The following is a 17,225-nucleotide window of genomic DNA, read 5'->3' as shown; positions in this document are numbered from 1 at the left end:
GGGGCAAGCACCACTCTATGTGCAAAGGCAATTAAAAGCTCCATTCGATCGATAGAAACATAGAATACCAGTGAAAGTGTCTCGAGGAGGGCCTAGGCACTTGAGAAATGAAATGAAATGCAGCCCAAATGAAAGGAGATGTAAAGATTTGTGCTTCCATTTCCCTACCGTGAATTAGCTCACATTCATTCTCTCCTCTCTCTCTCTCTCTCTCTCTCCCCCCCTCCCCCGCCCCGCCCCCTCTCTTCACATACAGGCATTCGGGGGCAGACTCCTCGCGCGAGGTCTTCCTTCCCGATCTGCCCCTCCCTCCCGCGCTCGGATCTGCCTCGCCGGTCGCCGCCATCGCCTCCTCAGAGCTCCGAGATTTAGGTCTTGCGTGGTGGTGTTTTGTGTTGCTGCTCTTTTATCAGCCACCGTGCCTGGCCCGATCCATTCCTCCCGCGTGGAGTTCCCTTCTCCGCCAATATGGCGGCAGCAAGCGCTCCTATCGCCATGAAAGAGGCCTTGACTGTAAGTGCTTCCTGGCTCTCTCTCTCTCTCTCGGTCCTTATCTTCTAAATGGCACTTTTCTAGCTGGCGATCACGTTTCTACATACTTGATAGTTGTCGCGGGAGTAAATGTTGGTTGAAAATCTCAAATGTTGCCGGATTGGCGACACTCCCAACATCACCTGCGGTTCTGGATGCATTTGGCATTTCTGTAACGAACTTTCCTTGCACATTGTTTGAAGCCCCTTGTATAGAACAGGCGAAACTTTCAGAGTTCCTGCATCAGCTCGTGAATTATGGTGCAGGTTGGGTGCCAATGTTTTGGATCTGTGCATGCCAGATCCGACCATGCACAAGTGACTGTGTGTTGATCAGTGGATCTTCTGTTCCGAGGGTTTAGTATTAAGTGCTCGCCACAGATCGGATATTGATCTCAAATTGGAATAGTATACTTGATAAGTATTAGCACTACAGACTCAGCCGGTTCTCAACTCATTGTTGCTCCTGGAGAGGAGGCTGCATGCTGCAACCATTGCATTCACGCGACCGATGGATTACTCGCATGAAAGCTTAGTCCTAGTGTTTGTAATCCTCATATGCATGTTGCAGCTTAGCTGGAGTGTTGTACAGTACAGTCATGATGGGAATCATCATTACACTACCTGTTTTACAACGATTTTACTTGTGTTACAATCTGAGGTCCACTGCTGCATTGTTGCTTGTTTCTTCCAGCTGCCAAGCCTTGGAATAAATCAGCAGTTCATTACATTCACACATGTGACGATGGAGTCGGAGAAGTATATATGTGTAAGAGAAACGGCTCCTCAAAACAGCGTTGTCATTATAGACATGAACATGCCCATGCAACCGCTTCGACGTCCGATTACAGCAGATTCAGCTCTAATGAATCCCACCAGTCGAATACTGGCCTTGAAAGGTACGTGCCAAGTCTTATTATATACACCATCATTAGCCTTTGAGAGCTATATTTTCAGGGTGACGTCTTCATATTCTCATTGATGAGTGTCCTACACTTGAATGATGATAACATTTTGCACGTTGAACATTACTTCACTTGTTGACTTACAGAAGGTTTAGATTTGATTTGTGCAGTTGTATTCTTCTTTGTCTCTTCATGGCACATCCACTTCATTTATTCAGGAGCCTTACAATATAAACACATTCACACGTCCCTTTAGGTGATTCCGATGCAACAGGACCACACAGAAGTAGGCCAAGTACTGTTAGACGAAAGTTTTAACTTCATATTCCAAAGTGTAGGAAATAGCAATGCTTGTGATAGGTGCTTGACTTTTTACTCAACTTGACATGTGCCAAGTCTCTGCACTTTGTTTTTGCGACCTTTAAACTGCTGGGTATTTGCTGTTTGAAATCTGGATAAATTTGTCAAAAATGTAGGTCATGAGGCCCCCTGCCAGTGGGATGCAATGTGGTTGTGTCTTGCATGTGTTGGTAAACTTAAGTCATTTCTTAGCACATGAATGTGTCATGTATGCAGCTTGTTGGTTGGTTGCATTTCTCTGTAACCTCAGGTGCTTTGGAGAAATTACAAGCTGGAAGCACATATATTGTCCAGATACACCATGACTTGATACTGAGATTGTATTTTTGAACGGTAGTACAGGCCGGAATATTTGGAAAAGAGGAATCATTGATATAAAGGCAATAGCTTAGAAGAATGAGGGTAGGTGGATTGTGCTAAATTGCTTTATGATGCTGTGAACCAAGCAAAGTTCAAGAATGAGCTTAGGTGGCGTAATGTAGTCTTTGCTGAAAAGTGAGTGTGTGCTGGAGGACCTGAATGATACATGCATGGTTCCTTGTGAGGTCTGAACCGTGTCAGGACCTGAGAATTATTCTGGTAGAACATGAAGCGAAATGGAATCTTACAGGCCTGGTGCAATTTATGTTGAACAGTATGTAAAAGCATTAGAGTCATCAAATGTTCTGTGGTGTAAACTAAAGCATGGCATGAAAAAAAACTGAGGAACGTTAATGCAAGAGTGCGCCATGGGAATATATTCTGTTCAAAGCACATAAATTTGTTGTTTTTGTAACATATGCAGCTCAAATATCAGGAACCACTCAAGATCATTTGCAAATATTCAATATTGAGCTGAAGGCAAAGATAAAATCATACCAAATGCCTGAACAGGTTTGGGTTTTTTCTGGAAATAGTACTTTGAATCAGGTTTCAGGGAAAACTATGATCAGAAACTCAGTGTTGCTGTGCATTGCTGAAGTGCTAATTTTGGGTTTATTGTTGAATGTGGAAGGTTGTCTTCTGGAAGTGGATCACTCAGAAAATGTTGGGTCTTGTAACTCAAGTTGCAGTCTATCATTGGAGTCTTGAAGGTAGATAGTTCATTCCCAATGCATGCTTTTTACTTTTATACACCACAGTGCAATAAATTGAGTTAGACTTCATAAATTGTCATCTTGATTATTGAGACGAAAAGTGTGTTAGTGGTTACTTTTTATTTAACACAGTTGGTCTTGTGAAACTTTTTGAGGAGCAATTTATCCTTTCTTGAATGGCGTAAATGAATGTTTGGGATTATTTTGCATGAATTGTTACACGTTGACCTGCAAGTTTCAACTCACGTTTTAAGTCGTGCTCAAGATCAAGATCTTGTGTTGAGTATTGGCTGATATGGTGAAAACCTTGAATGTTCACTTTTCCTCTTGGTACAGTAGATTTGTTTAATGTGCTTTAGGTGGACACCGTTTATGTTTTGGCCCGCCCATGCCAGGCCTTAGCATTCCTTAGTGTTCCTCTTCAAGAGTCAAGAGATGCCTTACTTTTTAGGCATAGCTGCCACTATCTCTTAATCATTAATTAGCAATTGGCAATATAGCAAAATGATTAGCCATACTTTGAAACCTGTGCTTGGTGGGGCCTTTTGAAGAGTGTGTTGAACTACCAAAATTGCCTTAATTTATTGTATTTTTCGGGTTCATTAAACAATCCCACAAATGCATTTTTGCTTTTTGTATGATGCATGTGACTTATTTTTTGGCTCCAGCGTGTTCTATAAAAGGTACTGAGTGTGTATACCACTTACATCCCTAATCCCTCTATCCACATTATGTGACATCACCTTGATCTCCATCAGCATTATCCCTGACTGCTGTTCCAGCCTTGGTTGCTACTGCCACCAATCCAGCTGGAGGTTCCCACCCTGTTCAGCCAGCTGCCGTTCTGATCTGCTTGTTGATGCCTTACTGTTTTCTCACCTCTAAGAGCTGCTCCATCTGTGTTTTCACTTGCTTCTACTGTTACCAGCCTTTAGGTGGTGCTGCACAGTTGTCCATCCCCATGCAACTGTGCTTTTGATGCCCAGCACTCTTCTTCATCTGCTGCTGTTGTTGTCAGCCTTCTCCTCCCGCCTTCTCCTCCCTCTGGAGGTTGCCTTTTGGCTGCCAGCTGCTGCATACTGAGTCAGAGACTGTTGCTACATGGTACACTACTGTGTTTCATCTCTGTCACTGCTGTGTGGTGATGTCCAGCCTGCTGCCTTGCTGTCTTCAACTCATTGCATCAGGTTTTCTCTTTCAACATTGGTGGTTTTGGTGCACTCGGGATCCGTACAGAGGATGAGACTTCCTAGGCTGCTTCCATGGGAATCAGTGGTTGTTGGACATCCCTGCTCCTTGAGCACCCACATCTGTACCTTTTGCATTCTTCATTTCATCCTTCGTTCATTCATCGAATGCTTCTCCACCTCCTTTTTGTGCTTTGCACTTGCTTGAGGTCATTGTGTTTTAGTCGTTCGTAATTTGTATCAAGATGTGCATAAGAATGAGACAGCTTGTCCAAAATGCAACATGCCCTGTTACAGAGATGTAGATAGCAAGGTTTCTAACAAGGTGCTCCAACATTTTCCAGTTAACTCCATGTATCAAGCATATTTGTGGAGCCCACAATTGTCATGGCTTATGGATTGGGGAGCAAAAAGTACAAGAAAACATGGGATAATGCAAATCCCTGCTGATTGTCTTGCCTCCAAGCACATTCATTCCATGTGGCCTGAGTTTGGGGAAGAGCCACGATACATTGTGTTTTATTCTTGCAAACCCTATCATATCTTTACACTTAGTCCATAGTTGTGGCTATGCTACTTGTTACTAAAGATGACAAGAATGTAAGATCAGGCGCAACTGAAAATACAGCACAACTCTACAATTGTAATGATGACATCACTTCACCTTGGGAGTAGTTCTTGTATGCACAGTTGGGTTGAGCTTCTAAGGAATTTAACTCCTTTAAACTGGTTATATTAGGAACTCTGTGAGATGTTAGAGGATTGTCAGCAGGTTCCCCTGCTGTAGTGAAAAGATTAGGGTTGGATAATTTAGGATATGCACTAGCCAAAGAGCGTGAATTGCATTGTCTAGAGAGGTCCTTTCAAGTTCTTGTGATGTCACAATGCAACCAGTGGATTGATAACCTGTTTATGAGGTGATGAGGGTATGCTAGTTGCAATATGAGTGTTTCCCTCCCATTGTATACACACACCTGATGAGACACTTCACAATTTCATTGATAATGTTCTTAAGGGGACATATTCTAAAACTGTGGAAGAACCACCTCTCTCAGGTTTTGCTGTTTATTGCAGCCTAGCAGCTCTTGATTATGGAGTATTATGCTTGTATATCATTCTCATGGAAGCTCTGCTTTGTTGACCAGATTGTTTGTGCAAAACAGTATCTTCTCTAGGCGGCTTGCATTCTCTCTTATTTAGGCGTTCACTGTAGTCTTTGTGTCCTGTTAAGTTCTTAGTTGACAGGAGATCCACTTTATTGAAACCTTCAGAGGTTACTGTAGGGAATTTTCTGTGTGGATGGTTTCTTGTTTTTTAGCAGGTTGTAAGCATGGTGAGAGTAAACAAGTGTTTGGGGTTTCATACTGCATCCTTAGACAACAACCATTCTCATATTTTAACTGGTGTTGAATTGTAATGTGCTTCCTGGTTTCACAATATTGTTTGTGCAAAACAGTCTCTCCTCTATGTGGCTTGCATTCTTATTGTTTATTGTAGTTTTTCTCTCGTAAGTTTGTACTCAATCCATTTGATTGAAGCCTTTGGATATTACTGTAGGATCTTTCAGTGCAGATGTTTTCTTGTTATTGAACAGACTGTAAGCATGGTGAGGGCAAACAAATGTTTGGGGTTTTCATACCGCATCCTTACATAATGACAATTCTCATACTTTGGTGCCGATTGTGATGTGCTGCCTGGTTTCATACAAAAACATGTCTTATGGTACTTGTGTTTGTGGTCGATTTGGATTCAGATGCCTGCACATTTTTCTCATACTATGTGCCTTGTTATTGGTTTACTGTATTCACGGTTATGTATCATAGAATGTGAATGGGTTGCTCTAGTTCATACTCCTTTCAGAATCCTAAGGAAATTGTTGCAGCTAAGGATGTTGGAAGGGGCTTTGTGATAATAATAAGCGTTGGTTTGAATCAGTTAGAAGGAGTTGACACTTATTTTCAGGCAAAGCTTTTGCACTTGTACTAATAGGGGTTTACCTCCCTGTTATTGGTTTGGCTTGGGGCCTCACGGGACAGGTGATTCGGAGCCAGTGAAGATGTTTGATAGGACTGCAAATCTAACAGGAAATCAGATTATTAATTATAGATGTGATCCGTCTGAAAAGTGGCTGGTGCTTATTGGCATTGCTCCAGGAGCACCTGAGGTATAAAGATCAATTCCTCATCTGTTTCATGTTTGTCTTCACAATTTTACAGTTTCTAGTCAAGGCCTCAGCAGGACGAACTGTTGACTCAGTGTAATCTTTTTCTTTGGTGATCCTATTTTAATCTTCGTAAGCTCTTCTGCAGCGCCCCCAACTTGTGAAGGGGAACATGCAGCTATTTTCTGTTGATCAGCAGCGAAGTCAGGCTCTTGAAGCACATGCAGCAAGTTTTGCATCTTTTAAGGTATGTATGTAATTTTATCAGTTCTTGTCAGCATGAGGTGACCATATCATTAGTCTCACATGTAGTTTTTGTAGGTTCCTGGTAATGATACTGCATCAACTTTGATCTCTTTTGCTACCAAAACCATTTCAGGCGGTCAACTTACTTCAAAGCTCCATGTTATTGAGCTTGGTGCACAACCAGGTATTATACACACTTTCCATTTTGTCCGTGTGGACAGTTTGTTTGGAATAAGTGTAAGTTCTGGTTTCTTGAGCTTGTAGGAATTGGATTACAGGGTAGTTTCGATCCTTGTCTGTATCACTAGTTTCTTGAGCTCATGGGGATAGAAGCATGGGATAGCCTTTGATCCTTTTCTATATCACTAGTTTATACTTGCATGATATTGCTCACGATTGAGCTGGATCAAAGTCCTTTATCTTTCACATTGCAAGTGCTTGGTACAGTATGTTGTGTATAGTTTGTCAATATAGGCTGTTGAAAACAGTATATCAGATATTTTTTTCAGTTTTCTTGTGTCCTTACCTTATCTCTTGTGAAATATTTAGAGACCTCATTTTAATTTTCCATTAAGAACTAGAGAGAGTGAAAGAAAATGTTGCTTATTTATTTGGTTATAGACATGTCTTTCTCTGGCCAATAGAGACCTCATATTAAATTTCCATTAAGAACTAGAGAGAGTGAAAGAAAATGTTGCTTATTTATTTGGTTATAGACATGTCTTTCTCTGGCCAATTCTTTTGTTGATGGCTTTGGGTCAGAGAAAGATGTTCCTACTTTCTATTACTTTTTATTGAGTTCTGTTGCGGATTATGCACTGTGCATCAAGGAAATTTTTGGTTCTTTTTCTGTATGTGCAACTCTATGTTGGCTTTCCACTGTTCCACACCTCCAACTTAGACCAGGGAATAGAAAACTGAAAGGATGACTTATATTAATCATGGTGCATGATGGTGTTAGTGTAGGTAATTGTTTATCTTTTCATAATTGGTAGATTGCCAAATCCCATTGGTCAACTTAAAGCTTTAACACAATGGACCTGCTGACCACATAGTAGTTCTATGTGAGTGCAGCCATGTCTAACATCATTTAATCTGTAGCTAGTTTTGCTAATGTGACACCATGAATGAGGGCCATTTTACACTCAATTTATGGGTTTGACTGCAGGATTGGTAGCCTGCTCATGCTAGCTACGTGATATGTATTTTTATTGATAATAACGTCTTCTTGCAACTTTGTTTGAAACTTCTCATAGCAACTCAATTGAACATTGAGGTGGAATTACAATATGTCTTTATATGTGCCGAGGTGGCATTACAATTTGTTTTCATCTGTGGTGTAAAACATTGGAAAGATCAGTGCATGCATCATAGTTATTTCAATATGTAGTGAAGGATGAGATGCTAACTCTTATCCATTTTATAAGGCTGCTTAAAGTCCAAAAAACCACCCATCCACCCAATAAACTGCCATGTATACAGATTGCTTGTTCTCTTTTTTTAGAGTCTTGTTCCAAGGAAATTGCTGCTTGATCAACCACAGCATCTCATGCAAAAAGTGTCATATGAAACAAAAAGGGGCACTTGCAGATATGTTTTTTCAAAACCTTGGATGAAGAGCCATGCGAAAAGCTTCCATATGCACTGGAAGTACATGTGCATGGTCATTGGTGCCCCATTCACAAGGAAGAACTCTTTAGCACTGGAGTCTTTAGCTTGAGAGAATTTGTTCTAAACAGATGATTGGTTTCATAGAAGATGTCCTTATGGATATCGCCACATTTGGAATCTGTGGGTCATTAAATCCTCTATGAGGCTGGAAGCCAATTTAGATGATGCCAAGTGATTAGAAATGCTTACTTTTCGGGTAATGCATCAAGGATTGGTACCTTGCATTTTTGACATTTAATATCGCTGTCTATCAGTGTTGGTAAACTAGTTGCGTTTTTTTTTGGACCAATCACACAGGTAGTTTGGAGTTTCTTGTTTTTATTTTACCTCAGAAGTTCAAGTTGAATTTAAAAGGCTCTCTCACCATTTTTAGAAAATATTTTATCTTTGCAGGCAAGGCTGGTTTCACAAAAAAGCAGGCAGATTTATTTTTCCCACCTGACTTTGCAGATGATTTTCCAGTTTCAATGCAGGTGGGTAATATGTTGTAAGAGTTTGTATTCTTATGGGGTGAGCCTTGTAAGGGGGGGCATACCTTTTTCTTTTTTCCTAATTGAATGTTTTGATCCGGGATGCTGCGCAGATCTCTCAAAAGTTTAGTCTCATCTATGTCATCACAAAGCTGGGCCTGTTGTTTGCTTATGATTTAGAGACTGCAACTGCAGTTTACAGAAACCGAATTAGTCCCGATCCTATTTTCCTGACAGTAGACTGCCCTTCACTGGGAGGTTTTTATGCTGTGAATAGACGTGGCCAGGTTTTATTGGCTACTGTCAATGAGGCTACAATTGTGCCATTTGTCAGTGGACAGGTAGGATGTGATACTTAAGTTGTTTAGCATCCCAAATTTCTCCTGTTGTTTTCTAGGTGTCTTACAACTGTTTGGGTGAACTGAGATGCGACTACCTGACGTGTTGCAGCTGAACAATCTTGAGCTTGCCATAAATCTTGCAAAACGAGGAAATCTCCCTGGTGCTGAGAATCTGGTACATCTATTCAATGTGTTCAATGGGACTTGCAGATTTAATTTGTTTTGAATACCAGTCATTCATTGTGTCTTCTTTGTCCAGCTGACCAGCTGAAAGCTTCCATTTCAGTTTTTCTCTTCCCTTCTTTTTTGGCCTTTTTGTTACCTTGTTCTCTGACATTTATGTTATTTTGCTTGTCAGGTTGTTCAACGTTTTCATGAGTTATTTGCTCAAATGAAGTACAAGGAGGCTGCAGAGCTTGCTGCTGAGTCTCCTCAAGGGATCCTTCGTACTCCAGACACGGTTGCGAAATTTCAGGTTTGTGTCAAGCACTATTTTAGTAGATTAGATTTGCATGGCCTGTTTTTGCTAGAATATTACTCTCTCTCTCTCTCTGTGTGCGCTAGTATGCTAGTACAACCTGTTCAGTAGATTTAGTTTTTCAAGGACTCATAGAGTTACTATGATATTTGCTTTCAATGCAGAGTGTACCAGTGCAACCTGGACAAACCCCTCCACTGCTGCAATATTTTGGGACATTGCTAACCAAGGGGAAATTGAATGCATTCGAATCATTGGAACTTTCTCGTCTGGTTGTCAATCAAAACAAAAAGAATCTTTTGGAAAACTGGTTGGCAGAGGATAAGTTGGAGTGTAGTGAAGAGCTTGGGGATCTTGTAAAGGTACAGTATTCTGGTCTATGGCACAATGTTCATCACTTGGGGTCCGCAAAGAATGACATATTGTGATTCTCTTCTAGACGGTGGATAATGACATGGCTCTGAAAATATATATCAAAGCTCGAGCTACGCCTAAGGTGGTTGCTGCATTTGCTGAACGACGGGAGTTCGATAAAATTTTGATTTACTCAAAACAGGTATTGTGTAGCTTAAAGGGGCAGGGTATATTTTTGATACGTTAAGTGAACATCTATTTGCTGAGCTATCCATGTGCTCATACAGTTCTGTCGCCTTGTTCTGGCCTTTTACAGGTTGGGTATACTCCAGATTACCTGTTTCTACTGCAGACCATTTTACGGACAGATCCACAGGTAATTGAAGTTCCTGTGACCATCAGTCAGGCTCTTGCTTCAGAATGTGTGTTAACATCTAACATTCTTAAATTAGTCATCAAGCCTGCTTTTGTATGCCTCAGGGAGCTGTAAATTTTGCCTTGATGATGTCTCAAATGGACGGAGGGTGTCCAGTTGATTACAATGTCATAACAGATCTATTTCTTCAGGTATTAATGCTAGTCTCAAGAACTTCATAGAAGCAATTTCTGTTCCCTGTAATATCCTATCTTTTCATATCTATGCTTTATCTGCAAACAAATAGACCTTCTCTTCTGAAAAAGTGTATTCTGAGAAGAAGGGTGGGGCGTCTTACTGTGTTGCGCAACACAGTTGTGACATGGACTGTATAGAAAATCAGTAATGCATTATGTCTTCCTTCAATCAAGGATACAAGATACCATACTAAAAAACATGTTTGTTACAGCGCAACCTGATCAAAGAGGCGACTGCATTCTTGTTGGATGTGTTGAAACCTAATTTGCCAGAACAAGCTATGCTACAGACTAAGGTAACATTGTAGCTGAGTCATCCATCTTTCAAGTGCTTATAAAGTCCAATGTGTGCTAATTGATGATGATTTTGCAGGTTTTGGAGATCAATTTAGTTACATTCCCTAATGTGGCAGATGCCATTCTTGCAAATGGCATGTTCAGTCACTATGACCGTCCCCGTGTAGCCCAACTATGTGAGAAGGCAGGATTGTATATGCGTGCATTACAGGTATGATTGTCATAACCTAGCATAGGTACCAGTTATACCAATTGCTGCATTGTTGCAGACTTTGCTAGGACTTGGAATTAGTAGTAGGTATATGTGGATGATATAACTGCTTCCTTGAATGAGATTTGTTGATTTCTTTTTAATAATATTATGCATGCAAGCTCAACTTCTTTCTTCTTTCTCTTTCTTGCGTTCAATTTGACACTTGCTTCAAATATAACAGAAAGAGAAAAATCTCTTCCAAACATGATGATAAATTGTGTTTATTGCTAATAGCAATTTGGAAGATGTTGGTTAACTTTTCTTGTTCATTATTATGTTTTACAAGACAAGTATGAAAATTTGTTTTCTGTAAAAGATGCCAACAGATATTTACATTTAGTTCAGAATGTTACCTTATGCTTGCTGATGATCATTCTTCTTTGTAAACTGTTTAGTTTTGAGCTACTAAGGAGTTTCATGACATGTGCATTTATTAGATTATTGGTCAAGTTGCATGGTTAGCCTTTCATTTTGAGCAATTAAGGCTAGATGTAATGAGCCTGTATCTTTGGATGAATGTTTACAGCATTATACAGAACTAACAGACATAAAGCGGGTGATTATTAACACTCATGCTATAGAGCCTCAGGTATGGTCTATCCAAATTCACAATCCATTGAGCCTGAGCTGTTGCCTATGCAAAAGAGCCCGTTTCCCACACTCATGAATGATTGTGCAGTCATTGGTGGAGTTCTTTGGAACGTTGTCAAGAGACTGGGCACTTGAATGCATGAAGGAACTGCTGCTGGTTAACATGCGTGGCAACTTGCAGATTATAGTTCAGGTAAATAATGAGCATCTATAGATTTCACAAGTAGCTTTTCTGGAATATGAATACATTGATTTTCATTTGGTGTGCACAGTTATTAGTGTATTCCTATATACTTATGTTTGCTGCAGGTGGCTAAGGAATATTCAGAACAGCTGGGGGTTGATGCTTGTGTCAAACTCTTTGAGCAATTCAAATCCTATGAAGGCCTGTACTTCTTTCTTGGATCCTATCTTAGCTCAAGGTAGTTTTCTGCCGACTTTCTAAAGTTTGGGGATTGAGACTTTTTTCATAGTTGCCCATTGCTATGAAGGTCATAATATCTTGGTTGTGTCTGTATGTACTGTGTTCTCCATGCAATCATTTTTAGCAACAGTATTTTAAATGCTCTGCTGACTAGCTGGGACGTATTTGACTTCTAGTGAGGATCCTGACATACATTTCAAGTATATTGAGGCTGCTGCTAAGACTGGTCAAATTAAAGAGGTTGAACGGGTAACAAGGGAGTCAAATTTTTATGATGCCGAGAAGACCAAGAATTTTCTCATGGAGGCAAAACTTCCTGATGCTCGCCCATTAATCAATGTTTGTGACCGATTTGGTTTTGTCCCTGATCTTACACATTATCTGTACTCAAACAACATGCTTCGGTACATTGAAGGATATGTCCAGAAGGTCAGTGAATTGCCAAAGATCTGAATGCTGAGATAATCCCTTTTGGAATATTGATTTACCTATTGGCATTCAGCTGAGACATCTCACTTGTGTTTCCAGGTCAACCCGAGCAATGCACCACTTGTTGTTGGCCAGCTTTTGGATGATGACTGTCCTGATGATTTTATCAAGGGTCTTATTTTATCTGTGCGGTCCCTCCTTCCAGTTGAGCCTCTTGTGGAAGAGTGTGAGAAAAGGTGGTTGGTTGTCTCATGAGCATCACTGGTCTATTTGTATGCAAGCCACATTATTATTGCCGTTCTTATTTTTCCTTCCTTCACATTTTCAGGAACCGCCTGAGACTGCTCACTCAGTTTCTTGAGCATCTTGTCAGTGAGGGAAGCCAGGATGTGCATGTTCACAATGCACTTGGTAAAATTATTATTGACACCAACAACAATCCTGAGCATTTTCTTACTACTAACCCTTACTACGATTCAAGAGTAGTGGGCAAATACTGTGAAAAAAGAGACCCAACTTTGGCAGTTGTCGCTTACAGGCGTGGTCAGTGTGATGATGAACTGGTCAATGTGACTAATAAGAATTCACTGTTTAAACTTCAAGCCAGGTATTTTGATCGTTTAAACCTTTAGAACCTTTACTTCTTTCATTTCTCATTTACAAGTCGCAACTTAAAAGGCAGGGGGCGTGTGTTAATCTAATCATTTTAGGGTGCGACTAACATCAAAATACTCTCTTTTGTAAAGGTATATTGTTGAGAGGATGGATCCAGATCTCTGGGCTAAGGTACTGGATCCAGAAAATCCCTACAGACGGCAGCTTATTGATCAAGTTGTTTCAACTGCCTTGCCAGAGAGTAAAAATCCTGAGCAGGTTTCAGCAACAGTGAAGGCTTTCATGACAGCAGATTTGCCACATGAACTTATTGAACTTCTTGAAAAGATTGTTCTTCAAAATTCGGCTTTCAGTGGCAATCCCAACCTGCAAAATCTATTGATACTTACAGCTATCAAGGCTGACAAATCTCGTGTCATGGACTATGTCAACCGGCTTGATAATTTTGATGGTCCTGCTGTCGGAGAAATTGCAGTTGGCTCAGAACTATATGAAGAGGCTTTTGCAATCTTTAAGAAGTTCAACTTGAATGTTCAGGCTGTTAATGTTCTTCTGGACAACATTCGCAGTATTGAACGTGCTGTGGAGTTTGCATCCCGGGTTGAGGAGGATGAAGTTTGGACTCAAGTTGCAAAAGCACAATTGAGAGAGGGTCTTGTCAGTGATGCGATTGAATCATTCATTCGTGCCAATGATGCAACTGAGTTCCTCGATGTGATCAGGGCAGCAGAGCAGGCAAATGTGTTTGATGACCTTGTCAAGTACTTGCTCATGGTTAGGAGGAAAGTCAAGGAACCAAAGGTGGATTCTGAGCTCATATATGCTTATGCCAAGATTGATAGATTGGGTGATATAGAGGAGTTCATTCTGCAGCCCAATGTGGCAAATCTCCAGAATGTTGGAGATCGCCTATTTGATGAAGCTTTATATGAGGCAGCTAAAATCATCTTCACCCACATCTCCAACTGGGCTAGACTTGCCAGTACTCTAGTCAAACTACACCAATTCCAAGGAGCAGTAGATGCTGCACGTAAAGCAAACAGCTCAAGGACATGGAAGGAGGTCTGCTTTGCTTGTGTTGATGCTGAAGAATTTAGGCTGGCTCAAATCTGTGGCCTGAACATCATAATTCAGGTTTGAACATTTCAAAGAGCTTAATGGTTTGATCTGTTTGACATAATTGTTGCAAATAAGTTTTCCTGGTGTTTTGGATCTTGATAAACTTACAATTTTGCTTTAGGTTGATGACCTAGAGGAAGTTAGCGACTATTATCAGAATAGAGGTCGGTTTGATGAGCTTATCACCTTAATGGAAAGTGGTTTGGGTCTGGAAAGAGCACACATGGGCATCTTCACAGAGCTTGGAACCCTTTATGCAAGATATCGTCCAGAGAAGTTGATGGAGCATCTGAAACTCTTTGCAAGTCGGATTAACATTCCAAAACTTATCCGTGTTTGTGATGAGCAGCAACATTGGAAAGAGCTTACTTATTTGTACATCCAGTATGATGAATTTGATAATGCTGCAACCACCATAATGAACCATTCTCCAGAAGCATGGGATCATATGCAGTTCAAAGATGTTTCTGTTAAGGTGGCAAATGTAGAGCTTTATTATAAGGCTGTCCATTTCTATCTGCAAGAACATCCTGACCTAATCAATGATCTGTTGAATGTTTTGGCCCCTCGAGTAGACCACACAAGAGTGGTTGATATCATGCGCAAGGTAAGGTTCTTCAAGTCTATTCTGCAGTGTTCTTCCTCTGAGTTCAGTTTGTTTTTGTGTGGAAAGATGGTGTTTATTGGTTCTTGAATTTTTGAGTGTTCTCAATGTTGCAATTCCTCCAGTTAGGAATTGGTCGTCATTTTTAAGGGTAATTTAGCCATGCTCATCGTCATCTGAAACATCTGTCCTAATAGTTGCCATCAAATTTCTGAGAGGTTCTTTTCTAGTGAACTTATATCTTTCAAGTGGTCGGCAGTAGGAGCTTGTTAGTCAATTGTTTTTTTCTTCTCCTTTTTATGTGGATGTAATTTTTTGGATTGACATCAGCTCTATGGTTATCTCAGGCTGGACACTTACCCCTTGTTAAGCCATACATGGTTGCTGTGCAAAGTAGTAATAATGCTGCAGTCAATGAGGCTTTGAATGCGTTGTATATTGAAGAGGAGGACTATGAAAGGCTCAGAGAATCCATTGATATGCATGACAACTTTGATCAGATCACTTTGGCACAAAAGGTGCACATTCTTCTTTACTGACTTCTGTGTAGCAGAAGTTGCTTTTCCTCAATTTCTAAGATAGGATATTAAATGATTCTGTGCTTGCAACAGGTTGAGAAGCATGAACTTCTGGAGTTCCGACGAATTGCAGCTCTGATTTACAAGAAAGCTGGACGATGGAAACAGTCTGTGGCTCTTTCTAAAAAGGATAACTTGTTTAGGGATGCCATGGAAACATGTTCACAGTCTGGAGATCGTGATCTTGCTGAAGAGCTCCTGGCTTACTTTGTTGAACAGGTGCAAATTGCTGTTTTTCTTTTGTTGTGTGCTGCCTTTCTTCTAGTATCATAAGCTCCTGAAAAAAAATCCTTTTAACCTGATTGGATTAATTTTGATGCCTTGGCATATCCTTGCAGGGGAAGAAAGAGTGCTTTGCATCTTGTTTATTTACTTGCTATGACTTGATTCGAGCTGATGTGGCACTAGAGCTGGCATGGATGAATAACATGGTTGATTTTGTGTTCCCATACCTACTGCAGGTAACTTTTAGAAACTTCATGTGATTGTCTCTGGTTTAGCATTTTTGTTATTTGACAGATTTGACCTATGATCTGTCTATACGTTTCAGTTCTTACGAGAGTATACTGGTAAAGTTGACGATCTTGTGAAAGACAAACTTCAAGCACAGGAAGAGGTGAAGTCCAAGGAAAAAGAGGAGAAAGACCTGGTGGCACAACAGGTGAATCTTCTGGCTTGTATATTGCTGTTGCTGCTATGATCTTAATTTATGTAGAGTCTAATATGGTCTCTCAATCGGTGATTTGCAGAACATGTATGCCCAATTACTGCCTCTTGCCTTACCTGCTCCTCCCATGCCTGGTATGGGTGGTGGGTATGATCCAGGATTTGTTCCTTCAATGCCAGGAATGCCTGGCATGCCTGGAATTCCAGGGATGCCCTCGTATGGGATGCCACCCATGGCTGGATATTAGAGTTGGCACTGGCACATGAAGATCTAGGCAATATAAGGAGTCTGCTGCTTGTGCATATACTGCATTTTGAGCAAGAATGTGGTGTTCTGTTGCTCCATTCCGGAGTGTACAGGCAATTTACCATCGAGGCAGGATATACAAGTTTCCAGCTGTTGGCTGTTCATACCAATTGGTTATGAATGGTTGAGTGTGGCTTGTGAGCTGGGTTACCCCGGATTCTTTTTGTAGCTTGTATCAACATATTAGGAACAATACCACCATTGCGCTATTATTTGATAATAAAATCTAGATATTGAATCTTCTCCATGGTAGCCATTTTTTTTTTTGATAGTAGGACTTCTGCTCTGCTGACTCAAGAGTCTTGAAGCCCTGTCATTGCTGTTACAATGTGTGACGAAGGCTTGTAGATGTATGCAGATAGGACTGGGCAAGTGTAAAACTTTTCGTTAACTGAATAGTGAGTTCTTCTCAAAGCTTGTTAACATTGCTGTAATATAGAATTCTCTGGTTTTGGAATACCTTTTATATCACAAAAACAGTGATATGTTTGTTTCATTTGTTGGCACAGTTTGTGATATTAAGGTAAACACGCCATCCAAGTCAACTGTTCTGTTCTACAGCACCCTTGCTCAATCAAGGTCTACAACTATTTTGTAAGGCACACTAGTTGAAACTTGTAGAAGGAGGTTTGCGTTGGCTTTATTTTGCATTTCAGTACCCCATGTTATGCAAGATGTAAATGAACTGTAAATTTCACCCTGTTGGTACTATACAACATATCAACATGCAAAGCAACTGCTATCTGACCTTGAGTTGTTTTAAATCTTCTTTGCATCGAGCAGCTTCTTCCAGCAGTCCTTGGAGTGAAAATACGAGACTTTGTGCTTGCATACCACTTTCCTGCACTATCAAAATATCTTGTACGTCTTTAGACTTTTGTGAAGCGTGAGTCTTGCAGGGGTATGAAGAGGAGATAAACTTCTTAATAGTGTTGAGTTTTGAAGGGCTCA

The 17,225-nt window shown here is 40.5% G+C and overlaps 1 protein-coding gene across 1 annotated transcript; it reads left to right on the top strand.

Moving 5' to 3' along the window:
* The first annotated feature begins 214 nt into the window (after positions 1–214).
* LOC148039562 (clathrin heavy chain 1) lies at positions 215–16,519 on the top strand. The gene is made up of 30 exons (XM_087691973.1): positions 215–513; positions 1,225–1,429; positions 2,580–2,668; positions 2,790–2,868; positions 6,095–6,222; positions 6,368–6,466; positions 6,541–6,649; positions 8,530–8,609; positions 8,720–8,947; positions 9,057–9,122; positions 9,306–9,422; positions 9,590–9,787; positions 9,865–9,981; positions 10,096–10,155; positions 10,260–10,346; positions 10,604–10,687; positions 10,765–10,899; positions 11,468–11,530; positions 11,621–11,725; positions 11,842–11,954; positions 12,133–12,385; positions 12,485–12,621; positions 12,714–12,992; positions 13,132–14,134; positions 14,241–14,726; positions 15,071–15,241; positions 15,335–15,520; positions 15,640–15,762; positions 15,852–15,962; positions 16,051–16,519. The coding sequence occupies exons 1-30, from the start codon at positions 469–471 to the stop codon at positions 16,213–16,215; spliced, it is 5,121 nt and encodes a 1,706-aa protein (XP_087548099.1). The 5' UTR covers positions 215–468; the 3' UTR covers positions 16,216–16,519.
* Positions 16,520–17,225: the final 706 nt, after the last annotated feature.

The sequence above is a fragment of the Lygodium microphyllum genome, chromosome 2, assembly GCF_053477565.2.
Source record: "Lygodium microphyllum isolate KBCC chromosome 2, Lygodium_microphyllum_v1.1.10, whole genome shotgun sequence".
NCBI lineage: Eukaryota > Viridiplantae > Streptophyta > Polypodiopsida > Schizaeales > Lygodiaceae > Lygodium > Lygodium microphyllum.
This window is presented reverse-complemented; position numbering and strand designations above follow the sequence as displayed.